Source organism: Mustela nivalis, assembly GCF_964662115.1.
Source record: "Mustela nivalis genome assembly, chromosome: 18".
NCBI classification, from domain to species: domain Eukaryota; kingdom Metazoa; phylum Chordata; class Mammalia; order Carnivora; family Mustelidae; genus Mustela; species Mustela nivalis.
In genome coordinates this window covers 54,937,021-54,947,872 of record NC_139037.1, presented here as the reverse complement: position 1 = coordinate 54,947,872, position 10,852 = coordinate 54,937,021, and the positions used below count along the sequence as shown (strand labels likewise).

The window sequence follows — 10,852 nt, the reverse complement described above, 5'->3', positions numbered from 1 at the left end:
GGCCCTTGAGGGTGGTTCCCTCTTGGGTGAGGGAGCAACAATCTAGCTGATGAGGAGGTATGGGAAAGGCCTGATGGCAAGTCCCTGAGAAATGTGGGAGGGTTGCTGCTGGTAGGAACGTTGTAGCAGGGGACAAGGGCCTGGGGCTGAGGCCCCTCTGGGGTCACACCAGGGAGAACGTTCAGGACTGGCTTAGCAGGATCCCAGGGGTGGGGTGGCCAATTCCAAGAATGAGATTAGCAGAAGCTGTTGCAGACATTATGTCTGGGCGTCAGGATTCTATCAGGGGACCCAAAGGGCATGGGGGTGGGGACCTGAGATATCAGAGTCCCGGGGCCAAGGAGAGGCCTCTGGCCAGGGTCCTACAGGACATGTGGGTGATGGTTTCCAGGCTCCAAGGGAAAGTAAAGCAGGGTCCTGGGGCGCACTGACACAAGACATTGGCCCTTTTATACCAGGGTTCAAGGAACATCACAAGAAGGACCTGAGCCTTTATTTTATTATTCACTTTGCTTGTTTTTGGTCTTGAGGTCTCTAAAATGAGAGCCCCAGGGCTGCTGGAACAGTCCCCTAGAGACATAGCCAGATCCCTAGGGACGCAGGGGGACAGCTGGGGCTGGCAGTTTCCTTGGAGGCTTTGAGGAGAAAACAGAGGGTGCTGTAACAGGATTTGTGGGGGCATGAACACAGGATCCTTCAGCACCATTAGAGGCCCCGAGGGTGGATCTTAGTGGACCTTCTAACAGGACCAAGGAGAGGAACGAAAAGAAATCCAGAGCTAAGCTGAATACAGATGGACCATGTGTCACGGTTAACTTCGTGTGTCAACTTGGCAGGGTCCGGGCCCCAGCTGTTGGGTCAAACATTACTCTGGAGGTTTCTATGAGGATGTTTTGGGATGAGACTTCCACTAAAGTCCGGGCATTTGGAGGAAAGCAGACTGCCCTTCCAGAACGTGGGTGGGCTGCAGCCCATCGACTGGAGGCCTGAAGAGGACAAAACGGAGCTCCCCCAGGCAGGCAGACTGCCTTCAGACTTTCCGGAGCAAGATCCACTCTCCCTGCTTCTCCAGCCTCCTGCTGTGGGACCCGCAACTCCTTCCCGAGTCCCCAGGCTGCCAGTCACCCCCTATCATATTTTAGACTTGCTAAGCCAGCATTGTCACAAGAGCTAATCCCTTAAAATAAGTCTCTTTCTATGTATGCACAACATTCCAGTGTAATGAAGGCAGAGCGGCCGCGGTGTGGGCAGGGGGCGGGGGACTGGAGGGGCCTCGACAGACAACAATGTATCTTGGGACTATTTTATTGACGCTGAATCCAGAAGATACTAAAGAAGTGTAAAGGCATTTTAAGGGGACACTTAGGGGACGGGTTCCAAGGAGGAAATTTAGAAGGGGTCTGGGGAACATTCACGGAAGCAAGAGCTGGTGAAGGGGTGGGAGGTGGGGGTGGTTGGACAAGGAGGTAAGAAGAGGACCCCCTGAAACTCCCAAGTCTGGACAGTGTCAGTCTCTCAACTGTGTCATGCATTTGCTGGGTGGCTCCCACCACAAAATAACAAACAGGGAGCAACCGAGAAAGACCAAAAGGAAAAGAAACAAAGAAAAAAAGTTTTCAAGAGTGAGGCAGAGACAATACTCAGAGGCTGGGCGCCTGGCCTGGGGTGTGCCCTGCAGCTGGGGGGCGGGGTTGGATATTCCCGAAGTCAGGGAGCAGTCTCCGGACAGGATGTGAGAGAGGAACTGGGGTCTCCAGTCACGGGAGCCAGCTCGGGCTGCAGGCTGGAAGGGAACTTCGCTTGCTGTGAGCAGAGCTGGGGCCCAGGCCGAGGAAGGACGGGCTGCGGTGGGGACTCATGGATCTGAGGAAGGAGTGGTTTGGGGGTCTGAGGGAGGAGGGTGCCAGGGGCTGGAGTGGGCGGTGGGAGGGGGGCCTGGACACCTCGGTCTGAGAGAGGAGAGGACTGGGGACTTGGACTTCCGGGTCTGGGGAAGCAGTGGCTGGGGGGCCTGGACTCCTGGGTCTGGGGAAGGAGGCGGCTGGGGGTCTGGACTCCCGGATCCGGATCCGAGGGAAGAGAGGCTGGGGGGCCTGGACTCCCAGGTCTGAGGGAGGAGGGGCTGGAGGCCCTGGACTCCTTGGCCTGAAGGAGGAGGGGGCTGGGGGTTTGGACTCCTGGGTCTGGGGAAGGAGGGGCCCTGGGACAGGGGCTCTCGGGTCTGAGGGAAGAGTGGCGCGGGAGTGGAGGCACCCTGGACCCCTGGGTCTGAAGGAGGAGGGGGCTGGGGACTCCTGGGTCTGGGGAAGGAGAGGCTGGAGGCCCGGACCCCTGGGTCTCAGAAAGGAGGGATCTGGGGGTGAGGACTCCTGGCTCTGAGGGAGGAGGCGGCTGGAGGCGCTGGACCCCTGGGTCTGAGTGAGGAGGGGCTGGGGGCCCGGACCCCTGGGTCTCAGAAAAGAAGGAGCTGGGGGGCCTGAACTCCCAGGTCTGTGGGAGGAGGGGCCGAGGGCCCGCGCTCTCGGGCTGAGGAGGAGGAGCTGGGGCTCGGATTCCAGGGTCTGAGGGAGGAGGAAGAGGCGGAGCCGAGCGCTGAGACAGAACTCTCAGCCTATCCAAGCTCTGTAATTAATTAACCCAAAAAGATCAAATGAAGGGGTGAAAGTTCGCCGGGGTGGAGGGCAGGGTGGCCAGCCGCGGTCGCGGAGCCCCGGGGCCCCCAGGCGCGGGTGCGCGTGCCGGCCGAGCCCCTCGGGAGCTGGGGGAGGAGGGGGCGGGGCGGGGGTCGGAGCAGTCACGCGCCCCCTCCCGCCCCAGGTCTCCCGCTCAGGATGTGGGTCCCCCGGCCTCGGTCCTGGGGGCTCGGTTTCCTGCTGTTCCTGCTGCCGACGGTGCGCGCAGGTGAGGGGAGGCGGCTGCGGGGTAGGAGGGAGGCGCCGGCGGCCGGGAAGGGACTAGGGAAGCGAAGCGAAATCTGAGGTTTCACTCGGACTGGCCCGACCTTCACCGAGAGTCACTTTATCGCTGTTCTTCCTCCGTGGCTGCGTCTGCGGGCCACCTGGTCGCTTCTCTCTGAGTCTGTCGACCCCCCTCTCTGGGTCTGTTCCTGTCCTTTTTGCGTCTTCCGCTTCCACTCTGTCCCCTCCGCCCCAAGTCTGGCCTCCTCGTGGATCTGTCCTTCTCCTCTGGGAGTCTGTCCCCCACCAAGCTTGTCCCCTCTCTCTGAATGTGGCCCCAGCCCCTCTCTCTGGGTCTGTCCCTCCCCAGTCTGCCCCTTTCCTCTCTGCGTCTGTCCCATGTCCCTGTCGCCCCCAGGCTGTCTCCCACTGTCTGGTCTGTCCTTCCTCTTTGGGGTTGAGTCTTTTCTCTTTTAGGGTATTGGTCCTGCTCCCAGTCTAGGTCCTCCCCGCATCTGCTCTCTTGGCCTCTGTCTCCCTCCTGCAGAGAGCCATCTCTCGCTCCTGTACCACCTCACCGCCGTGTCCTCTCCTGCCCCTGGGGCCCCTGCCTTCTGGGTGTCCGGCTGGCTGGGTCCCCAGCAGTACCTGAGCTACAATAACCTGCGTGCCGAGGCCGAGCCATGTGGGGCTTGGGTCTGGGAAAACCAGGTCTCCTGGTATTGGGAGAAAGAGACGACCGACCTGCGGAGCAAGCAGGAGCTATTTCTTGAAGGTCTCAAAGCCTTGGGGAAAGGAGGTAAGAACCGGACCCCCGGGGTCAGAGTGTGGAGGGGCCAGGCCCCCTGCTCTTGGGTCCTGCTTACCTGTATGTGGGCACCCCAGGACCCTACACCCTGCAGGGCCTGCTGGGCTGTGAGTTGGGCCCCGACAACGCCTCGGTGCCCGTGGCCAAGTTTGCTCTGAACGGCGAGGATTTCATGACTTTCGACCCTAAGCTGGGCACCTGGGATGGGGACTGGCCTGAGACTGAGACCATTCAGAAGACATGGATGCAGCACGCGGGGGCGGTCAGCAAGGAGAGGACCTTCCTGCTCAACTCCTGCCCCCAGCGGCTGCTGGGCCATCTGGAGAGGGGCCGTGGGAACCTGGAGTGGAAGGGTGAGCAACCTCCAGAGGGATCCCTGGTCCCCATGGAGCTCTCCGCCCCCACACCCCCATCCTTGGCCTCCTCCTCTTCCCCCAGCCTCTTTCCTGGCCTCCTGGCCTCCACTCTCCCCACTGCAGCCCTCTCTGACATGTCTCAGAGGGTCTTTCCACACCCAGAGCTGTCCCTGCTGCTCTCCCACACACAGCCCTCCCCTGGAGCTCAGAGATTTCTGGACAGAGCCGAATCCCTCAGCCTGGCCTGGAGTCCCCAAGGGGCAGTGGCCTCTGTCCCTCCCCTCAGCCTGCACCTGCTTGGCTCAGGCAGACACAATCACCCAGAGTTTTTTGAGCCTACATCAGCCCTCCCCTTTCTCCACCTCTGCCCTTGTCTATCTGCTCCTCTGGTGTCACAGCCGGGGAGGTTTCCCTGTGGCCCGAGAGGCTTTATGCTTGCCTCTTTTGGATCCTCATGATGCCTTGCCTGACCCTCGAGCACACACACACACCCCCAAACCCCCCCGCTTAAACACAGAAACGTCCCAGCTGTACTTCCGAGCATGGCCGGGGGATTCTCGGGGGCTCTTTTGTCCTCATTGTCCCCATCTTGCAATCCCAACTTCCATCCAGAGACCATGCTCTGCCTAGCAGCCAGAGGAATGCTCTCAAACATAAATGAGTTCTTAGCCCACCACTACCTAAAACTATTAGCTTTTCTCTATTCTCACGCTACAATGCTGCCTCTACTCTGTGGCCCACCCATCCCCGCCAGTGGCTGGGCCTGGCTGTTTTCCATGACTATAATTCCACAACACCCCAGCCATGCTGGCTTTCTCTTTTCCCTTTCTCCAACTGTCAGGTTCTTGCCCTCCTCAGGCCCTTTGCACCCGCTGTCCTGTCTGCTTACAGTTCTCTTCCTTGGAGTCCTGACATGACTGGGTCCTCTCTGATCACCCTGGTTAAAGTGTGTCCCCATACCACCCCCATTACTGTCTCCCATGCCACTGTTTTTTGTTTTTTTTGTTTTTTTTTGTTTTTTTAAAGATTTATTTATTTATTTATTTGACAGAGAGCGATCACAAGTAGACAGAGAGGCAGGCAGAGAGAGAGAGGAAGGGAAGCAGGCTCCCCGCCGAGCAGAGAGCCCGATGTGGGACTCGATCCCAGGACCCCGAGATCATGACCCGAGCCGAAGGCAGCGGCTCAACCCACTGAGCCACCCAGGCGCCCCTGTTTTTTGTTTTTTTAAAAAAGATTTATTTATTTATTTATCTATCTATCTATCTATTTATTTATTTATTTATTTGACAGACAGAGATCACAAGTAGGCAGAGAAGCAGGCAGAGAGAGGGGGGGGGAAGCAGATTCCCTGCTGAGCAGAGAGCCCGATGTGGGGCTCGATACCAGGACCCTGGGATCATGACCTGAGCTGAAGGCAGAGGCTTTAACTCACTGAGCCATCCAGGCACCCTGTCCCATGCCACTGTTTTGTCCATTTATTCACTACAGTGTCTGTTTTTTCTTTTTCATTGAGGTATAACTCACCTACCTAAAGTTCATTGATTATGTTTAATGGATGCCTGTGTACCAAGATCTAGAACATTTTTGGCACCTTATAAGACTTCCTTGTGTCCCCTCCCATTCCATACCTCCCAAGGGCAACAGCTGACCCAATTTTTATCACCATGGTGTTGACTGATTTTGAACTTCAGATGACCTTAAGCATGAGCCCATTTGCGTATAGGCCCCAGATTAGCTATAGCAGGTAGAGCTAAACACTTTGCTCAAAGGGGTTAAGCCCATTTCAGAGTCCCACCAGCTGTGTTTGAGAACTCCAGTTGCTCCACAGGCTTGCCAAACTTTGATATCGTCTGTCTTGAGTTTGAAGCATTCCTGTTGGTATATGATGGTGTCTTACTGTGAAGCATTTTACATTTCTCTGATGATAAATGAGCATCATATACATGATTTGGCAAAATCGGACAAAATCAGAACAGTGAGGGGCGCCTGGGTGGCTCAGTTGGTGAAGCCTCTGGCTCTCGGTTTCAGCTTGGGTTGTGATCTCGGGGTCGTGGGATCGAGCCCTGCACTGGGCTCTGTGCTCAGCAGGGAGTCTGCTTGGGATTCTCTCTCTCCCTCCCTCTCTCCCTTCCCTCTTCAAATAAATAAATCTTTTAAAAAATTCAAGTCAGCAAGTTGATGACTAGTGACGGGGAACTTCTTCATGTTATTGACAGTGGAGTGTCCACTCTTTTGGAGTGGCTGTGTGAGAGTTTTTGCCCATTGTTTAATTGGAATTTTTTTTTAATTGGAATTTTTATCTCTTTTTCTTATTAGAGTTCCTGATATATTCTGGATATGAATCTTTTGGCTAGGTCAGATGGTTCTATTGGAAATAACTTCTCCTGCTGTGCAGCTTGTCTTTTCACCCTCTTGATGAAACATTTTTTTTTTTAAGATTTTATTTATTTATTTGACAGAGAGAAATCACAAGTAGATGGAGAGGCAGGCAGAGAGAGAGAGAGAGAGGGAAGCAGGCTCCTTGCCGAGCAGAGAGCCCGATGCGGGACTCAATCCCAGGACCCTGAGATCATGACCTGAGCCGAAGGCAGCGGCTTAACCCACTGAGCCACCCAGGCGCCCCTGATGAAACATTTTTTAAAAAAGATTTTATTTATTGATTTGACAGACAGAGATCACAAGTAGGCAGAAAGGCAGGCAGAGAGAGAGAGAGAGTTGGGAGGGAGCAGACTCTCCGCGGAGCAGAGAGCCCAGTGTGGGGCTTGATCCCAGGATCCTAGGATCATGACCTGAGCTGAAGGCAGAGGCTTTAACCCACTGAGCCACCCAGGTGCCCTTGATGAAACAATTTTAATGAAGAGCAACCCATCCATCTTTTCTCTATAGCTTTTGTGTGTGTTCTCTTCAGGAAATCTTTCCTCTCCCAAAGCTATGAAGGTTCTAGGTCTTTTAGAAGCTTGGTTGATAAGTAACTTTTACATGTAACTGTGATCCATCTTGAGGTAATTGCATGTGAGGGTGTGAGGTAAGGGTTCTAGGTTCATTTGTCCGTCGAGGATCTCCAGTTGACCCAGCATCATTTGTTGCAAGACCACCTTCCTGTCTCCTCCATGGAATTACAGGGATGCCTTTTTCCTAAATTAGGTGTAGATATGCTACTTGTTTTTGTTTGTTTATTTGTTTGTTTGTTTTAAGAATTCACCAATGAGGGGCGCCTGGGTGGGTCAGTGGGTTAAAGCCTCTGCCTTTGGCTCCGGTGATGATCCTAGGGTCCTGGGATCAAGCCCTGCATCAGGCTCTCTGCTTGGCAGGGAGCCTGCTTCCTCCTCTCTCTCTGCCTGCCTGTCTGCCTACTTGTGATCACTGTCTTTCAAATAAATAAATAAAATCTTAAAAAAAAAAAAAAGAATTCACCAATGATGTCACCTGGGCCTGGACTTTTATTGTTGGAAAGTTTTTAAGTTATGGGTTAAAATTATTCAATCATTATAGGACTACTCAAGTTTTTTTATTTCTTCTATGTCAGTTTTGGAAGGTTGCATTTCCTAGGAATTTGTCCAGTTCATTTCAATTTCAAATGCACTGGTATGACGGTAATGTCTACTTACTATCCTTTAACGACCGTAGGATCTGTCTTATTTTCTCTCATCACAACACTTTCACGGTCTGTTTCCTTTTCATTTATTTGGACACAAATATTTATCTCTCCTCCCTCATTAGAACATGAGCTCCACGAAGACAGGGACTTTTGCTTAAAAAGATTTTATTTAGGGGCGCCTGGGTGGCTCAGTGGTTTGGGCTGCTGCCTTTGGCTCGGGTCATGATCTCAGGGTCCTGGGATCGAGCCCCGCATCGGGCTCCCTGCTCCGCAGGAAGCCTGCTTCCCTCTCTCTCTCTCTCTGCCTGCCTCTCTGCCTACTTGTGATCTCCGTCTTTCAAATAAATAAATAAAATTAAAAAAAAAAAAAGATTTTATTTATTTTTTTGAGACAGACACAGAAGGAGAAAGAGAGAGAGCACTAATGGGGGAGAGAGGGAGAAGCAGATTGCCTGCCAAACAGGGAGCTGGACACAGGACTCAGTCCCAGGACCCTGGGATCATGACCTGAGCTGAAGGCAGATGCTAAACTGACTGAGCCACTCAGGCACCCCAAGACAGGAACCTTTGTCTGTCTTTACTGCTGTGTCCTGGGTGCCTAGAAGAGTGTCTGGCACTGAACATGGTTGATGTTCAGTGTGTGTCTGTTGTAGGAAGGAATGGATGAGCGGTGGATATCCTCACTGTGGATAGGTGGGGGTCCCATCCCCTCAGGAATGTCCCTTCACCTTTGCCACTCTGTCCTCCAGGCTCAGCACAGTGTGGGGGACAGGGCGGGGCCTGCTGGCTATGGTGGAAGGAATGGAGGCTTCTGTACGTCCTCCCCCGGCCCTCACCAGGTCTGGCGCTAGGGGTTCATGGGCTCAGGGCTTAGGTCTATCTGCCTGTTTGTCCGCAGAGCCACCCTCCATGCGCCTGAAGGCCCGACCTGGGAGCCCTGGCTTTTCTGTGCTCACCTGCAGTGCCTTCTCCTTCTATCCCCCGGAGCTACAACTGCGGTTCCTCCGGAACGGGCTGGCTGTGGGCTCCGGAGAAGGTGACTTTGGCCCCAATGGTGACGGCTCCTTCCATGCCTGGTCTTCATTAACGGTCAAAAGTGGTGACGAGCACCACTACCGCTGCGTGGTGCAGCACGCTGGGCTGCCGCAGCCCCTCACCGTGGAGCTGGGTAAGGTCCCAGGGAGGCCTGATACTCTCTGTCTCTGGCTGCCTTGCAACCGCCTTCTGCCCCACTGTTGCCAGTCTGCCTTCCCTGCTGCTGCTGCTAGTCTGACCACTCATTGTCTGCTGCTGCCAGTTGTCCCTCAGCCATAGCCGGTCCTCTGTGAATCTGATGGGCTACTGCTCTGTGACCGCCCTTCCTCTCTCCTAGTCAGAATACCATGCACCCTGCTGCTCTGGGTCCCTTGGCCAGTGGGGCTGGGACCCATCTTGACTCTTCTATGCAAAGCAGGGGCGTTCTGCACAGATCTAGAACATCGGCTGACCAGCGTTCCCTCTGTCCACACCCTCTCCCCAAAAACCTGATGCTGTGATCTGTGTGGTTGGGAGGGACTGAGAATCCCCAGGCTCTGGCCCTGGCTCAGATGGGCCAGAGGGTTCCCTCTGCATCTCACATCATTCTCTGGCTGCAGAATCACCAGCCAGATCCTCCGTGCCCGTGATCGGAATCGTTGTTGGCTTCTTACTGCTCATGGCAGTGGCCGCAGGAGGAGCTCTGCTGTGGAGGAGGATGAGAAAGGGGCTTCCAGGTGTGGAGCAGGAAGAGGGAAAGAACTCAGAGAGGGACAGATCTGGAGTGGGGGCGGGGGGGCCCACGGATCTAGACAGAAAGGAACAGGGACACGGGAGGTAGTGGGATGGGAGGGAGGAAACAGAGGCTCTGAGGGGGGACAGAAACCTGTGGAGTAGGACAGAGACTGGGAAAGACAGACAGACACACGTGGGGGAGGGGCAGTCAGGAACCCCAGGGGATTTCAGAGATTCTCATGACCTCCCCCACCCACTTCCTCTTCCCTCAGCCCCTTGGATGTCTCTCCGTGGGGACGATGATGTTGGGGCCCTCCTGCCCGCCCCCGGCGTGCCCAAGGATGCCGATTCGTAGCACGTAAATGCATTCTCAGCCGCTGATATCACCCTCCATCCTGGCTACCACCAGCTAATGTAGTCAGGCCCCCATCATGCTGTGAGACCTCCTGGAATCCTGGTATTTCTGAGCCTCCAGAAAGAGTTCTGGGCCCAATGATCTTCTGGATTTCGCCTCTTGTGTGATCTGCCTCAGTTTCCCCTCCTGATGATCATGGCTCTTTTCCACCTCCACATATAAACACGAGTTTGGGCCCGAATTATTGTGTTCTTATCATTTCAACTTTTGGGGTGGGGGTGAGGTTTCTTGGGGCACCTGGGTGGCTCAGTGGGTTAAGCCGCTGCCTTCGGCTCAGGTCATGGGGTGGGGGTGAGGTTAGGAGAACACGTGTGTGTGTCGTAGGGGGGTAGGGATAAAGAACATAAGCCCTGGGCTTCATATCTCTCCGGAGGCAGTTGCCAGTTGTGGAATATGCCAATTTTATATACCAAGTCACATCTTTTCACTCATAAGTTTCACCAATATTTACCAAATGCCGACACTGTGCCACACATTTTGAGGAATTCTTGGCTGGAGTCGGACCTGTCACCTTGGGTGGAGCGGAAGAGAAGCATTGTTCCCTCTTTGAGGGAAGGGGATGCCTCCTCCGGCCCCTTGGTTCCCTTCTTTCTTAAACCGTGCTCACAAAGGAAAAGATAAAAATACACCTCCGGGGCGCCTGGCTTCAGTCGGAAGAGGATGCGACTCTTGATCTTGGGGGGGGGGGGTGAGCTCCAGCTTCGCCTCTGAGTGTAGAGAGTACTTAAATAAATAAATAAATAAACAAAACAACCCCAACCTCCAAAAAACCCCAAACCACCTCCCAAGAGGCTTGGGGAAATAGTACCGCTGGACGTGGTCGGTGGTCTGGCTGGGCGCTGCGACGCCTGCCGGGAGTTGTAGTTCTGGGCATCCGCGTCTCTCCCGGGCCGCCCACCCGCCTGCGGTGGGAAGCCTGGCGGAACCTCTGGGGCCGCGCTCTTCTCTGTGGACGTGGCGTCGGGGCCCGCGGCCTTCGCGGAGCTCATCGGCCCCGCCCCTTGGGGTCCTTCTGAGCGCTCATTG

General features: G+C 54.8%; 1 protein-coding gene across 8 annotated transcripts; it reads left to right on the top strand.

Annotated features, from left to right (window-relative positions):
* Positions 1–1,618: 1,618 nt before the first annotated feature.
* Positions 1,619–10,007, top strand: FCGRT (Fc gamma receptor and transporter). 8 transcript variants are annotated; one of them, XM_082710417.1, is made up of 7 exons: positions 1,619–1,805; positions 2,818–2,901; positions 3,445–3,696; positions 3,783–4,058; positions 8,561–8,830; positions 9,297–9,413; positions 9,684–10,007. In XM_082710417.1, the coding sequence occupies exons 2-7, from the start codon at positions 2,832–2,834 to the stop codon at positions 9,764–9,766; spliced, it is 1,068 nt and encodes a 355-aa protein (XP_082566543.1). In that variant the 5' UTR covers positions 1,619–1,805; positions 2,818–2,831; the 3' UTR covers positions 9,767–10,007. The 8 variants fall into 8 exon arrangements, with proteins under 8 accessions (XP_082566543.1, XP_082566548.1, XP_082566544.1 ...); XM_082710418.1 differs by having other exon boundaries at positions 1,710–1,847; XM_082710421.1 differs by lacking the exon at positions 1,619–1,805 and adding an exon at positions 1,968–2,105.
* The last annotated feature ends 845 nt before the right edge of the window (positions 10,008–10,852 follow it).

Excerpts from the sequence above, each read along its gene's own strand:
- FCGRT (XM_082710417.1), top strand. The coding sequence starts at position 2,832 with ATGTGGGTCCCCCGGCCTCGGTCCTGGGGGCTCGGTTTCCTGCTGTTC. Across the intron at positions 2,902-3,444 it reads GCTGCCGACGGTGCGCGCAG|AGAGCCATCTCTCGCTCCTG; the intron begins GTGAGGGGAGGC and ends TCCCTCCTGCAG. Across the intron at positions 4,059-8,560 it reads TGGGAACCTGGAGTGGAAGG|AGCCACCCTCCATGCGCCTG; the intron begins GTGAGCAACCTC and ends GTTTGTCCGCAG.